This window comes from Ananas comosus, unplaced genomic scaffold, assembly GCF_001540865.1.
Source record: "Ananas comosus cultivar F153 unplaced genomic scaffold, ASM154086v1, whole genome shotgun sequence".
NCBI lineage: Eukaryota > Viridiplantae > Streptophyta > Magnoliopsida > Poales > Bromeliaceae > Ananas > Ananas comosus.
Window position 1 is genome coordinate 1 of NW_017891365.1, and position 13682 is coordinate 13682.

Genomic DNA, 13682 nt, shown 5'->3' on the forward strand with positions numbered 1-13682 from the left:
CGTTCTTGATAGCTCCACACCATGAGGATAGTGGGTAGTCCCGGTCTCGAAGGAAGTGGTTTGACCTTAGTGGGCCAGTTAGTGAATGGTGTTGGAACGCGTAGAGTCGTTGAGTTTCGACTTGCGCTACCACCCAGAATGACGGAGACCCGTAATGCACTTTTGGACTTACACACACAGCAAATGTGAGCGAATTTAGTCTCATGTCCTCCGTAGTGGGCCTTCGGATAGTTCCAATGAGCAAAAGGCCACTCCGAGATGCAAAAGTGCATTGTACCCCTTGTCACTCAATAAAGAGAATTAGGGTGTGAATTGGGTCGAAGTGAGTTAGTTTCGGGGACGAAACTCTTATTAAGGAGGGGAGGATGTAAGGTATCGGACTTCTAAAATCATGAAGTTACGGTGTACATTTGGTTGGAAGACCATTTGAAAGGTTCCGATGAAGTTCGGTGAAGTTCGGAAGCATTCGGGCGTTTCGGTGTGCGTAGGTGCTAAAACGGAGCCGAAAGGCCATGTTGGGCCGTGAGCTAAATCCGGCATTAGCGTGGATGAAAAGATGATGTAAACATGTTTGGAAACATGTTTGAAGAGTCTCGGTTCGATTTGAAACGAATCGGAGGTCAAACGAGGCCTGAACGGCTTTTCTGGAGAAATCGCGGCGGAAATAATAATTTGTATTCTTATTCGCAGGAATGATTGTTTATTTGCCTATGTGTCTTGACGGCGAGATGAGTTATCGTGGATTTGAGTGTGACGCGTTTGCTTCAGCTAAGGAATGGTTTTTCTCTTAGAACGGTCTGCTCACGTAAGACGACCGGGTGGATACCAACAAAATAAAGAGCGACGAAAAATGCAATTTTGGCTGTTTGAGGGCTAGAGGTGTGAGGGGGTTATATGTATTTGTTAAGAGCATTAGAGACAAAAGAGAGGGGATGGTCGTTATTTTGCATTTTCATTTCCTCAACCCGTGAGCCTATGTCGTTTCTTAACAGTCTCTCTTCGTGGTTTGTCTAAAAAGTGGCTGAAAGGGGGATGAGAGAGGAAGCTTGCGCTGAGTTTTTACTGTTTTTTCTATCTTGTAGTGGCTTGGGTTCATATTAGGGTAAGCTTTTGCTGATCAACAATGATTGTTTATGTTAGTTTGCTGTTTCTTGATTAAGAATGGTTTTAGAGGTTATCTCTAGCGACAAATTGTATCCAGATTAAAGTTTGTGCTTGAATTAAGTTTAATGAGTGATTTTTGATACGTAGCAAATATATGAGAGCTCAGGAATGTGATTTTTATGCAGTTCAATATGCATGTGTTATTGATATTTCTAATTGGTTGTATTCGCTCAACTAATTGATAGGTCCCTGATGGTGAAGCACGGTCAGTTATTAGCGCGAATGTCCGTGGCGTTACAACGTCATCTGAAGAATAGTTCATGCAAATGCGGTTTTGCTCAGCCTTGATTTTGGGTAGATTGTCTTTGCAATGTTTCGCAGTGCGAAGTGGTTCAAAAATCTGGGTGGCATATGTTGCTGTTTGAATTTGTCGGATGTCGGGGAATTAAATAGATTTAAGACGTGAATGGGACTAGGTAGTTATTTGGCAGGTCTTTGCGTATTAGTCGATTTGTGGGTGGGCAGGCTCGGAGCGTGCGGCGTGCCGCAGCGAGGTTCGTGGTCAGGCGAGTGCACTTGGCACTATTCGGCATATCCGGCACACGCTTATAATAGGTGGGTGTGTCTAATACTTTCGAGATGGGATCATTTTAGTGTCTAAGGTTTGTTATTGATCGCAAGTCTGTATTGAAATTTGCAGTTAGGTAGGAGTGTAAGATGTGGTTTTAGAGGAGCTCTTCTATACCTTGCATGTTCTTTGGTAGTAGAATATGTATTTGGCTTGGCGGTATTATTTAGATCGTGTCGAGTTGCATATATTGTGATTGGAATATATAGCGTGATAGTGTGAGATTGAGGAATTTGTATGTTTGGCGGATATTGCATTGGACACTTGTAAAGATACGAGTGAATTAGTTGATAGTGACAAAAGGCTTTAGTAAATGTGAAATATGTGCATTTTAGTGTGTTGATATAACTATAGATGGTTTAATATATGATGTTGTAACCTAGGTGTTATCAGGGTGTTTCTCGAGGTTTGAGGATTGGCATCATGCTGTTGTTTGAATTTGTGTGGTTGGGAGAAGCAGATTCCACGTAGTGAGCGCTACGGATGAGTCTGGTCGCCAAAGGGGATTCTTGCCTGTATTGGGCTCCGCAGAACGCCGGAGTTTTTCAGAGGTGATGTAGTACTGAGTTTTATTTAGCTACGTGCAGGAAGGGATGGCTAGTGAGGTCGTACTGATCGAGACGTCTCGTTGGTAGCTAGTTTGATGAAATATACATGACTAATGTAATGAGGTATGAACGAGTGTACTCGAATTTCACCTGTGCGCACATTCTTAAGGGTATAAGAGTGTTTGTTACTATTTCTTGTACATGATTCATTATTTATTAGTTGGGATAGCTGAGTGGGTTTATTTTGTCGTTGTTACGCTTTGCTTTCTCTCAATTATTTTTCGATTTATTATTAGTGCCCGGACTTGGACTAGTGGGTGAGATCTGAGATTGGAAGAACTCGACACAGTGGCATCCCAGTCGGCGGCGACCACTGGGACTAAGGATAGTTAGTTCTCCTCCATTTATCCAGTTGGACGGCGACGCGGTCACAGGCGAGGTCATGGAAGGGCTGGTGGGGCCTTAGCGCCTAGTGTGATTGTCTATTATCTTTCGTTGCCGCTTAGATTAGAGTCACCTTTATATGCTTTGAGAGTAGATGATGTATAGGATGTGAGATATTCTGGGATGAATGTAAGCTAATGTTTATATTTTGGAAGATGTAAGCTTTATACTATGTTTTAGAAGTTCAATGTATAATCAAATTGTATTATAAAGGCTGAATGAATGTAATAGATAGATGCTCTCTCTTTATCATTACTTGTATGTTCTATACTTGTATCTTGCTCTTGGCTGTTTTGCACTATTTGTGCTCTTGTTGTAGTTATCGATTGTGTATGTATTCAAGTTATTTTCCTGGAAACTTGTTGTACACAATCTCGTTGTTAACCTTGGGCGGACAGGGGAGGTGCTGTCCGTCCGGCGTCTGTTCGACGCGCCCGGGCCGAGCCAAATTGGTAGCGGTCGCGGGGCGTGACAGCGGCGAAACACGAGCTCTTGCAAGCTCGATAGGTGAACTCTTCCTGTCCCGGCTCCCGAAATGTGATAACTCGAGTCGGGCAATCGATCGATACGTAGTCCTTCGAGAGCCAATCCATGCCCAATATGACATCGAATTCCTTCAACTTCTTGAGCACCAACAAGTCGATCGGCATAATCCAGTCATTCACTTGCACTGGACATGCCAAGCATCGCTTCCTAACCAAAAAGGATCGCCCGGGGCCCTCAACATGCCAAATGTGCTCCCCAAGACGATACTCAATATCATGCCACGTGCAAATGATCGACTAATGAACGAATGTGAAGCGCCTGTATCAAATAGAGCTCTAGCTCGAACATCTTTAATCAAAATTATACCTGCCACAACATTGCATTTGCCGGCCTTTGAAGGCTCCTCAACGTGCACTGGAGCGGCATACATCCTCCCGCTCGGTGCAGATCGTGCACGCTCTGGTTGGCGTGGCGCCGCCGCTCGCCCAGTAGATGCTACAGGAGGGGGCAGAGCATAGCGAGCTGGAACCGCCGGGGCCGATGCAGTCGACATAGCGGGCAAAGCTCCTCCCTGAGGACAGTCGCGGATCTGGTGTCCCGCTTGCCCGCACTTGAAGCACCTCCCTCGGCGCTGATCACACACACCCGGCCGGTGGTCACCGCCGCAGATAACACACCGCTAAGCACCACGACCCTTGGGCTGTGATCGTGGATACTTCGGGGGCCTATTGGAGCTAGACTGACCACCCGAACCACCGCCCTGTCTCTTCTTGCCTTTGTCCTTGTTGAGCGCCTCACGGTCCTCACGCTCGCAAGCGTTCCCGTGCTCGACCCATAACGCGCGATCTAATGCTCCCGCCAAGGTGTGGAACTTGAAGGCATGCACCAACTTGAACACTCCGGGCCGGAGCCCTCGAACAAAACAATCCGCCCGGTCCTGCTCTGTCGCCGCTACATCCAGGACGCAGCTCAGGAGATGGGTGAACTCCCGCTCGTACTCCCGAACTGTGCGGTTGCCTTGCTTGAGCTTATGAAAATCTTTCCGCATTTTCCTCTTGTCACTGTCGGGGAAGTACTCGGCGAACATCAGCTTGCGGAACTCCGCCCAATCGATCGGGGGAAGCTCCGGGGATCGGTCCTGCTTGACCCTCTTCCACCAGGTCCTGGCCCGCTTCTCGAAGCAATGCGCGGCCAAGTTCACCTTGTCCTTCTCCAAGGTGAAGATGTCCTCGAATAGAGTCTCCATAGCCGTCAGCCAAGACTCCACCGCAGCTGGATCTACCACCTCTCCGTCGAAAGTAGGCGGGCGAAACTTCGTGAACCTCGTGAGCGCCACGTAGTCGCGCTCACGCTCCGCCTCCTCAGCCGCTACCACGGGCGTAGGAGAACTCGAACTCGTCGGAGGAATGTCCACCGGTAGGGGTTGCGCCACCACCGGAACCGATACGCCACCCACACCCTCGGCTGCATCAGGAGCGCGAACCGAAGGCGCAGGCGGATCGCGGCCTGGATCCGCTGCCGCAGCCGCCGCCGCAGCTTGCTGCTCCAGCAGCTCCTGAATCCTATCGAACCGTCCAGTGAGCGCTGCAACTTGCGCTCGCAACTCCTGCACCTCAGTAGGCCCAGCTGGCCCTGGCGCCTCTCGAGGCACGGCTGGCCCGGGCACCTCTCGAGGTGGTGCCGGAGCGGTCCTACGCACGTAGCGTCTCTTTGGTGCCATAGCTCCTGAAACGCAAACAGATGGTCAATTACTTAACCGAACAACGTCGTCGTAATTGCGAAACATAACGATTAAACAACATCAATCAGGCGGTAGCTTGCAAGTGTATTAGTTCTCAACTCTCGGCATCGTGTTGTCGGCCGCCAACACAANCATTTTAACACCTTCGGACTTTCCGAAGTGTACTGTCCTCGCACTTTGGTCAATTTGACTAAAGTTCGACATTTTTATTTTCCGAATTTTCGGTACATTACATGATCCAACTCTTCTAATTTTTGGCCGATTAAATCATTCTCAGCTCGATCTAATAAAAGTAGAAAAAATTGAAGGCATAATAGGTTTCGGTTAAGAACAAGGCGGACATGAAACTGCTCTCTCTGATTAGTTTCTAAACCTCCGTTTGGTTGGCGGTTAAGGAAAAAGTAGCTATTCCAGGGATAGGGTTAAGTTCAGGGTTAAAGTGGGGTTAAAATCTTTTTGTGTTTGGTTGGGGGTTGGAGTTAGTCTGGAATAATGAAAAATAGTGTTTGGTTGGAATAGGTGGGATAAAAAGATAATGATTGATAAAGAACGATAATGATTGGTTGGAGTAGGTGGGAAAAGAAGATAATGATTGATAAAGAAGGATAATGATTGGTTGGAGTAGGTGGGATAAGAAGATAATGATTAATAAAGAAGGATAATGGGGATTAAAATTTTTATAATGATTAAAAATATGTAAAATTTTGCGTAATTGTATACCAAAAATTATTTTTCACTACTCTTTTGTAATTTATAAAAATTCCTCAAATTTTCAAACAACAATATTAAATTTGTCATTTTTTTAAATTTCACTCACAATAGTATTTCCTGAACTACATTTAATATTTTAGTTATAATATCATTTTAACTCTCCAAAATTACTAATTGCCAACCTTTCAAATTTAGCCCGTTGTGGAGTTGAGTATTGTTAGGCGTTTTCAAATCCGATTTCTTCCGATCTTTCAAACTTTGCATTGCTATTCGAATATCATTAATAATTCTGAAATATTTACGTACATCAAGTCAATCTGCACATCAACGAACTTTTACACAGATAACAACACATTGAATCAAAAATAAAAACATATACAACCAAAACATTTTGAAATAGTACAAATATATAACAGAGTAAAAAAATAAGAATATCTACAAACATATCTACCTACCAATATTCAACGCAGAAAATATCAACACAATATATAACATTAATACATATTCCATAACATGCCTAAATATGCAAGTATTACAAAGCATATCCATCTCATACATCATGATCTTACAATTGTCAAATAACAATATAACCACTACACTCAATTCTGCCAAATATCAATACAATTATCTAATTTATATAAAATTATATTCTAGTGTTCCACAATTGATTTGTAATATTAGCACGTAGATCCTCACCATTTTGGGAGTCCTCAATTACTCCCACTAAATCGTCCACTCCACCTTCATTATCAGCGTCCTGTTCATCTGCACCCTCATCAGGAAAAATGTTATCATTTGCTTGGTGACGGCGAATGAAGTTATGTATTATACAACATGCCATAGCAATCAAGCATTGAACTTTATACGAAAACGGTGTTGCTACATTTAGAATTTTGAAACGCTTCTTCAAAATGCCAAATGTCCTCTCAACCGCATTCCTTAATTGAGCATGCCGGTGGTTATACAAATCTCGTGGATTTCGATGAACGCGGGCCCGTGTGCTTGCGTCAAACTGACTAATATGATAACGCTCTCCTCTATAGGGTGCAAGAAATTTTTCAGTATTTGCATATCCCGAGTCTACTAAGTAATACTTGCCTGCAAATAATATAATAACCATATGTCATTAGTATAAAAAACTTATCTACAATAGTGTTCATATATATTTAAATGTAACAAAAAATTTATTAGCAATACTACCTTCGGGAACAACGAAACCACCTCTTTCGTATGCCCATCGAAGTACTCTCATATCGGCAGCAGAGCCTTCCCATCCTGTGCATACAAATAAAAAATTAAGATCAAATGACACCGCAGCCATCATATTTTGTGAGGTGAATCCTTTTCGACATCGATATGGTGCTTGTTTACTCCTTTCGACCACTACTGGAATATGTGTTCAGTCGATCGCACCAATAGCATTCTACAATTTACAAAAGAAAAAATAAAAACATTAGTAATAAATTTTATTTATACACCAATGTATTATACGTATAAGTGTGTATGGTTACCTTGAAAGGATGAAAATTTGGATTATTCCGAATTCTTGGATGCACGGCAGCATTACTTGACGGCAACATTATGTAGTCATCTTTTAGCCTCACAATGCCGCGTAGTACATTGTTAAAATGCCTACTGATGGTTTCTCCAGAATGTTGGAATGTTTCCGCCAATATTCGGTTTGCCACGCCATGCCCTACGCCATATAGAAATATGCCTAACTGCTCATCAGCAGTCATATTTCTTGTGCTACTTATTAACCCCCTCTTGACTAAAGCATCGCGGAGTGCAATAAATGTAGTTGCACTCATACGAAAGTGATGGGAGCAACGTTCATGATGACCAGATAAGATATCACACAACATTTGATGTCCGGTAAACGGCCGAGTCCGACACCTTTGTCTTGGTACCCTATTTGCAAATTGTTCAGATTCTAAGTCAAGTAGCATCATAGCCTCGATAGATTCATCATCGTCATCTAATATTGTAATAATGGTGGATATGGTCGCTGAAGAAAAAATTCTTTTGTATAGTGGGTTCGCCATTAATGTCTTTCTAATTGCAACTGTTGTAAATACCGAATAAATCAGCACTTAATAATAAATACAAAAATAAATATATACACACGAACAAATAACTATAGCAATAGGTAATATATATAGCGCAAACATATAATAATCTTCGAACAGCAATACTATCATAAGCAAAGTTAATAACAGTAGAGGAAATATAAATCAAAGCATCATACAAACAAGAGTCCACACGCAAAATAGGTCGAGGTACGATAAAGAAGAACTACAAATACTCCATTTGTCTAACTCCCGGGAAATGACGGCCTATAGTATAGATTTTGCTGTGCAATTTCTCGGTCAACCCATTTTCTTGCATGCTTGTCATTCAAAGACATGAAAGCATTGCGATTCTTATCATCCTTAAACGCATCACAGAGAACTAAGATATCATCATCACTTAACCCCGTCATCCCATACACTCGTTGCATGCATTGGTTCTGCGATGGCATATCAGTGGTCTTGCTCAGCTCTAGTTGACATAGTTGCCGCACCCAACCAAGCTTTTCCTTACCCTGCTCCGCGATGTCAAGGTAAGCAGAAGTCCGGGCATCTACTTTCTTTTTTCGTCCCCCAGATGTAGATGCCGGTTGTGCTTGCTTATTGCTACGCTCTGGAGAACGAGCTCTTTTACTACCAGAGCTATGACCAGAACCACTTGCACCACTTGTAGGCATCACGGGAGGGCTTGGGGAGTGTGACGTATTTGCATCATCCAAGTTAGCATTTCTGGCGCACCCAGAGCCCCCTCACTACAACAAAACTAGGTTTCAGCGACACTTTCTTGGGACACTTCAATGTAAGTGTTCCAAATATATTCAAAAATTTTTAAAATTGTAAAAAAATTTTGCAAGCCCAAATAAACACCTCAATTACAAACAAAAAAAAAAAAGAGGATCAGACCTCACCAACCCGTTATGCTGGTTACCCTGGGTTGTGTCCCTTTTTCCCCCCTCACCACCTCTTCTCCCCTCACCAAACCTATCGAAACCCTAGAAATCGGCCCTCGCACTCCTCCTCCTCCGCCGTAGCACCCGAAGGAGTTGGCACCCAACGTCGAGGTGGCGGCGGTGTTGGGCGAGGAGTCCGGCGACCGCTTCCTGGCTGTGCTTGGGCGAGGAGTCCGGCGGTGTTGGGCGAGGAATCCGGCGTGTTGAAGGTGCGGAACGAGGAGAAGGAGAAGGTAAGCTCGATCGATACTAGGGTTTCTTATCATGAGGATTTAGGGTGTAATCTCTTGTGAGAGTCGCTTTGTGCGTGAATCGCTTGCTTGTTTGTGCATGAATCTGATATCTTTTTTTAAGCTTTTAGTGATTCATACGCTTTTAGAAAGCTTCCAAAATTGCTGATTGGATTGTACTTGTGAGGATCTGACTAGTTAGCAAAGAAATTTGCTAACTAGTATATATATATTACAAATCAAAGTTTAGCCCGTAATAAGACCAATTACAATATGTGCACGCGATGTAGAAATTACTAACCATTTATTTAGAATACATGCCATTCTAGCTAGTATATGTTCAAATTTGAATTTACCACAATTTTTTGAATGTTTATCGCGATTTTTTGAATGTTTATCATGTGGGAATTTAATTTGTTAAAGCAAAGATGGGGATCGAGCCTGTTACCTCACAGAACGAAGGGGTTTTATAATTAGTTCTGATATAATGTTACTAAAAAGATCGATTCACACCATTCTTACTGCTTATCAGTAATACATGGTTGCAGTTATAAACCTCTGTTCTAAACAGTTGTTGGCTTTTGTAATTGTAAGAAGGGTTTGCAAGGAACTGTTTTGCTAATGTAAATCATCATCATCATTATTATTATTATTTTCTGTGACATTTAAATACAGCTAACTAGGATTGTTATTGTTATTAGGAGGGGGCGATATCAAGTTATTTTTGCATTCTTAGTTACTTTTGTCTTCCCGTTTGTTTAGATTAGAAGAATGTCTGGTTCTGTTTTGCTTATATGTTTCTAATCATCTAGGTTTATTGTCATTCAGTTATCAGGTTCTTTGTGTTCTGGGTCATGTATTTTGGGCTTACTATTGTGTAGTTACAAGTTATTTTTTCCTTATATTTGATGTTCAGTGTAGATCTGAGCTTACTACTGTATAGTTATACTGGATGTCCAAATTGGTCTTCATTTTGCATTTTCATTAACAGTGGCTAACGAGGATATTTTACATCAGGGGGTTTATTGCGGTATCTAGTTACTTCAGTTTGGGTGGATTATTTGGTCGGAATTTGCACTCCTTAGGGCTGAGTGAGGGTCGAGGACCTGAGTATAAGCTGTAGACATCCCATGAATATTGTGAAGTTGGTGCACTACACCCGGTTTGCTTAACCTTGCCTAACTATCCCTTTACTTAGATATTAATTATTGTGGTCTTTGTATGGTTGTTCTTTGAGTTTTGCATACCTATGTATTGATAGCATCTTTTCATACCAACATTTCATACTTTTATACATATACTTTGATGGGATCAATGGTATAGTAGTGTGACAGAGTGATTAATTAATTAATCAATTAATGGATTGATGGATAAACTGATAAAAAAAGATTAACACAATCCTTTGGTTGTGGATTGGTGGCAGGTTTATATGTAGCTTGCACAATATGCTTTAATTACATGTTCTCCTTGTTGTTTTACTAATTCATATTTCTTCTATCATCATAAGCTGAATTAGAACTCATATTAAAATCAAATTTAACTCTCCAGTGTATGGAGTTGAATTAGTACTCATAAGCTGAATTAGTACTCATATTAAAATCAAATTTAGTTGATGACAAAAGGAATGTGATGGAGTAAGGAAGATAATAGTTCAGAGATAATATTAGGAAGAGATAATCAAATTTAACTCTCTCTCTCTCTTTCTCTCTGAATGCACACTTTTTAATACTTTAGTGATTTATATAAAGTTCTAGCTCGGTTACAACTTTTGCAATTTATGGTAGATGATTGGGATCTTATTACCAGTACTTGAATCATTACCAACATTAAATTCTTCTGCATACATAAGCCTAGTGGTAGGGCAAAAGGAATTTGATGTATATATCAATAGTGAGTCAATTTGTAAGCACATTAATTAAATTATCATGATTAGTATTTCATAAATCATTTCTTCCTTCCTTTTTAGTGCAAGTGGGTATTAAAGGATGAGTAAAGAGATAATTCAGGATGTCAATTTGCCCTATAAAATAAATTAGAAAGTTCAATAACTTTTAGTCCGTAAAGCAACAAAATATTATGTCAATTTGAACAGAGTAAAATGCTATATGCTATAACATTAATTGTTAAATATTATATTCTAATATATGAAATATGAATGAAGTTTTGTTAAATTGATTTTTCTTTGTTTTGCTCTTCTTAATATATTGTGCAGTTATTCATGGATTTGAAAATTATTAAAAGATTGTTGGATTGGCCAAGGGGAAGTAGACAATACTTGGAGGGTGTTGGTGGTTTTCTTGATTTTGCATTCAGGAACCCAATTTGTTCTGAGAGCAAAATTTGGTGCCCTTGTGTGAAGTGTGTCAATAGAAGTAAGCTGGCTTGGTTTTATGTCAAGGATGGGACACTAATGAGCCTTAGAGAAATGGATTTAGCTCCATGGAAAGCTAGAAGCATTGCTAATCTCATAGAGGTGCTCAAAACCTAGAGCTGTGATTGGGGAATTTTGGCAGAAAGATTATTAAGAGATTTGATCCGTCCTTTGAGGAGATTAGAACCCTCTTATGGCTTATAGACACGGCGTAGCAGCGAAGACCGGTTTGTATCGATACGAAATTTCGACCGTGTCTTTCTTACGAGCCAGAAAAATCCCGGACAACGCACGTCGCCAACACACTTTGACAAGTGATGAAGGAGAAAAAACAAATTTAATCGCCAGACCAAATTTTCGACAAGATTTGTAGACTAAAGGAATAAAGCTAACCCAAGAGACAAAAATGTTTTAAGCGGGGCGACAAGAATAAATACAAGAGACGCGTTTCCGGAAGTTGTTATATTATCGGCAAAGATCCGCCCTAACGTGGGGTAAAGTGCCCCAATCCCCGAAGGTTCCCCATCGGGCCTTACTTCGTAACTTGAGTTCCCCCTAAAAAGATTAGATGATTAATGAACAACCCAAAGTTGCAATATCTAGTTGGAATGTGTCTTGGCCCCGCGCAAGTTAGGGGGTTAAAAGGTATTAATTAACATAATTTTTGCCTCCAAAATTTGCATGCCCTGAAGTACGCGGAGTAGAATATGGGTTTTGAATATGTATGGCATTTTTAATAAAAGCTCACCAGTATGCCATGACGCTTTCTGGGTCGATAAAATACATTAGAGGTTTATGATGTGGGGAAGAACCATCTTAACCCCTACTTAATCGCAAAGAAAAAAACGTGAAAACTGTCTATATGTTTTTTAAAGGGAGTTTAACATGTGGAGTCGTGATTGAACGTTCCTTAAAATTGGACGAGTTTGGCCATCTTAGTTTTTTTAGAACTAACAAAAACCTTCATTGATATGAGTTGGCAACACAAAAATGTTTTGATGGTTTTTTAAACTTGAGGCATGAATCCAATTAATTTAGTGGTAATAGTTTGAGAAACAAATATGAACATTTGGGTTACAAAAGAACCTGTTTTGATTCATATGCCTGAGGGACAGTGAAACCGGCCGTCAACACCGCGCATTCGTTTTTGTTGCCTTCCGTGAAAAAAGTTTATTTTGAATCATGGCCCTTTCGGAAGAAAGCGAGAATACTGGGCCCGAATGCTCCCATAGCGCCTATGGTGGGGACTTTTCGCACTCAAAGTTTGTGGGCGCCGTCCGAGAAGAATCTCTGGAGGGGGTAAAGGAGGACAGCCCGCTTGATGAGGCTCGAGGAGACCAGACATAAGTTTTATCCCGCAAGGCGGTACTTCGGGGATATGTTTCCCAGCCCGTAAGGCCAATATAACGCGAGGTTTTGATCTGAATCGAAAGGCCCGAGCATTTGTGTGGTAACAGGTGCGTTGCAACCCTCTTACACGAAGCTGGCCCTCCTGCAAAAAAATTTGGAGAATTTGGGTTTTTTATGAAACCCTGCAGTTAGGAGTCCCTTAACCCCCAATAGATTGGCCCCGGGAGGACGTATGTAACGGCCCATAGCTCATTGTGTTCATTATCCAGAACTTTATTTTGCCCCTGGGCTAGCCAATCTAGGCGTCTAAAGAGACAATTAAAAGGTTTTGCTGCCGTTATTTGTTACACTGAAATGCTTTTATTAATGTTTGCCCTTAACCACCCTACCTAATTATACATTGTTTCCCATGACATCCCATAACTCCCCAGATTTGAAGGCATAAAGCCTTTGATATCAGTTTGGGTTTTTACATACCTGCTTTCAGTTTTCAGCTTTTAAGCCTTTCTATACACACTTTTTGCAAGTTAAAAAGGAACTAAGATAGGACAAATCCTAAGACCAGAAAAGCCTTGAAAAAACCACACGATAGTTGGGCGAAAGATCCGGGCCCGGAAGGAGAGCGGCATAGGGCAGCAGACAACCCACTGAGGGGAACCATCATTTCGTACGCCGAGCGGTGTCTTGCTCAACGAGAGAACCCAGGGGCTGCAAAGAGAAGACGTAAACACGTTCCGAGTGTCTGACCGCAAGCGGTAAGAGGGAATCAGCGGCAAAGCGCGTTCTATGCCCGCCCTATGGGCGCAGACTTAATCACACAAGTTGATTAGCTTATTTCCTACGTTGCATTTATTAGGTTCCCACCACACTGCTGTTTTTACCATTTGGAGAGGCGGGAGCGTTCGTATTCTTGGTAGACCGTAAGAGGGTGAAGGTCGGATCTGGAAAGAAATGAATATAGTTTCCATTATTTGGAAAGATCAGTTGTGATTCATTTGGTTTTTAAGAATGAAAAAAGGAAAATTAATGTTTTCATTTATGTCCACTAAT

General features: G+C 41.6%; 2 protein-coding genes across 2 annotated transcripts; one reads left to right on the forward strand and one right to left on the reverse strand.

The window, feature by feature from the left end:
- Nucleotides 1-6276: 6276 nt before the first annotated feature.
- Nucleotides 6277-8144, reverse strand: LOC109704865. The gene is made up of 5 exons (XM_020225643.1): nucleotides 7982-8144; nucleotides 7174-7358; nucleotides 7076-7085; nucleotides 6863-6937; nucleotides 6277-6760 (listed from the first exon to the last, which is right to left on the reverse strand). The coding sequence occupies exons 1-5, from the start codon at nucleotides 8142-8144 to the stop codon at nucleotides 6306-6308; spliced, it is 888 nt and encodes a 295-aa protein (XP_020081232.1). The 3' UTR covers nucleotides 6277-6305.
- Nucleotides 8145-8176: 32 nt separating this feature from the next.
- On the forward strand, nucleotides 8177-11399 carry LOC109704866. Its single transcript, XM_020225645.1, has 3 exons — nucleotides 8177-8264; nucleotides 8625-8914; nucleotides 11124-11399. The coding sequence occupies exons 1-3, from the start codon at nucleotides 8177-8179 to the stop codon at nucleotides 11397-11399; spliced, it is 654 nt and encodes a 217-aa protein (XP_020081234.1).
- The last annotated feature ends 2283 nt before the right edge of the window (nucleotides 11400-13682 follow it).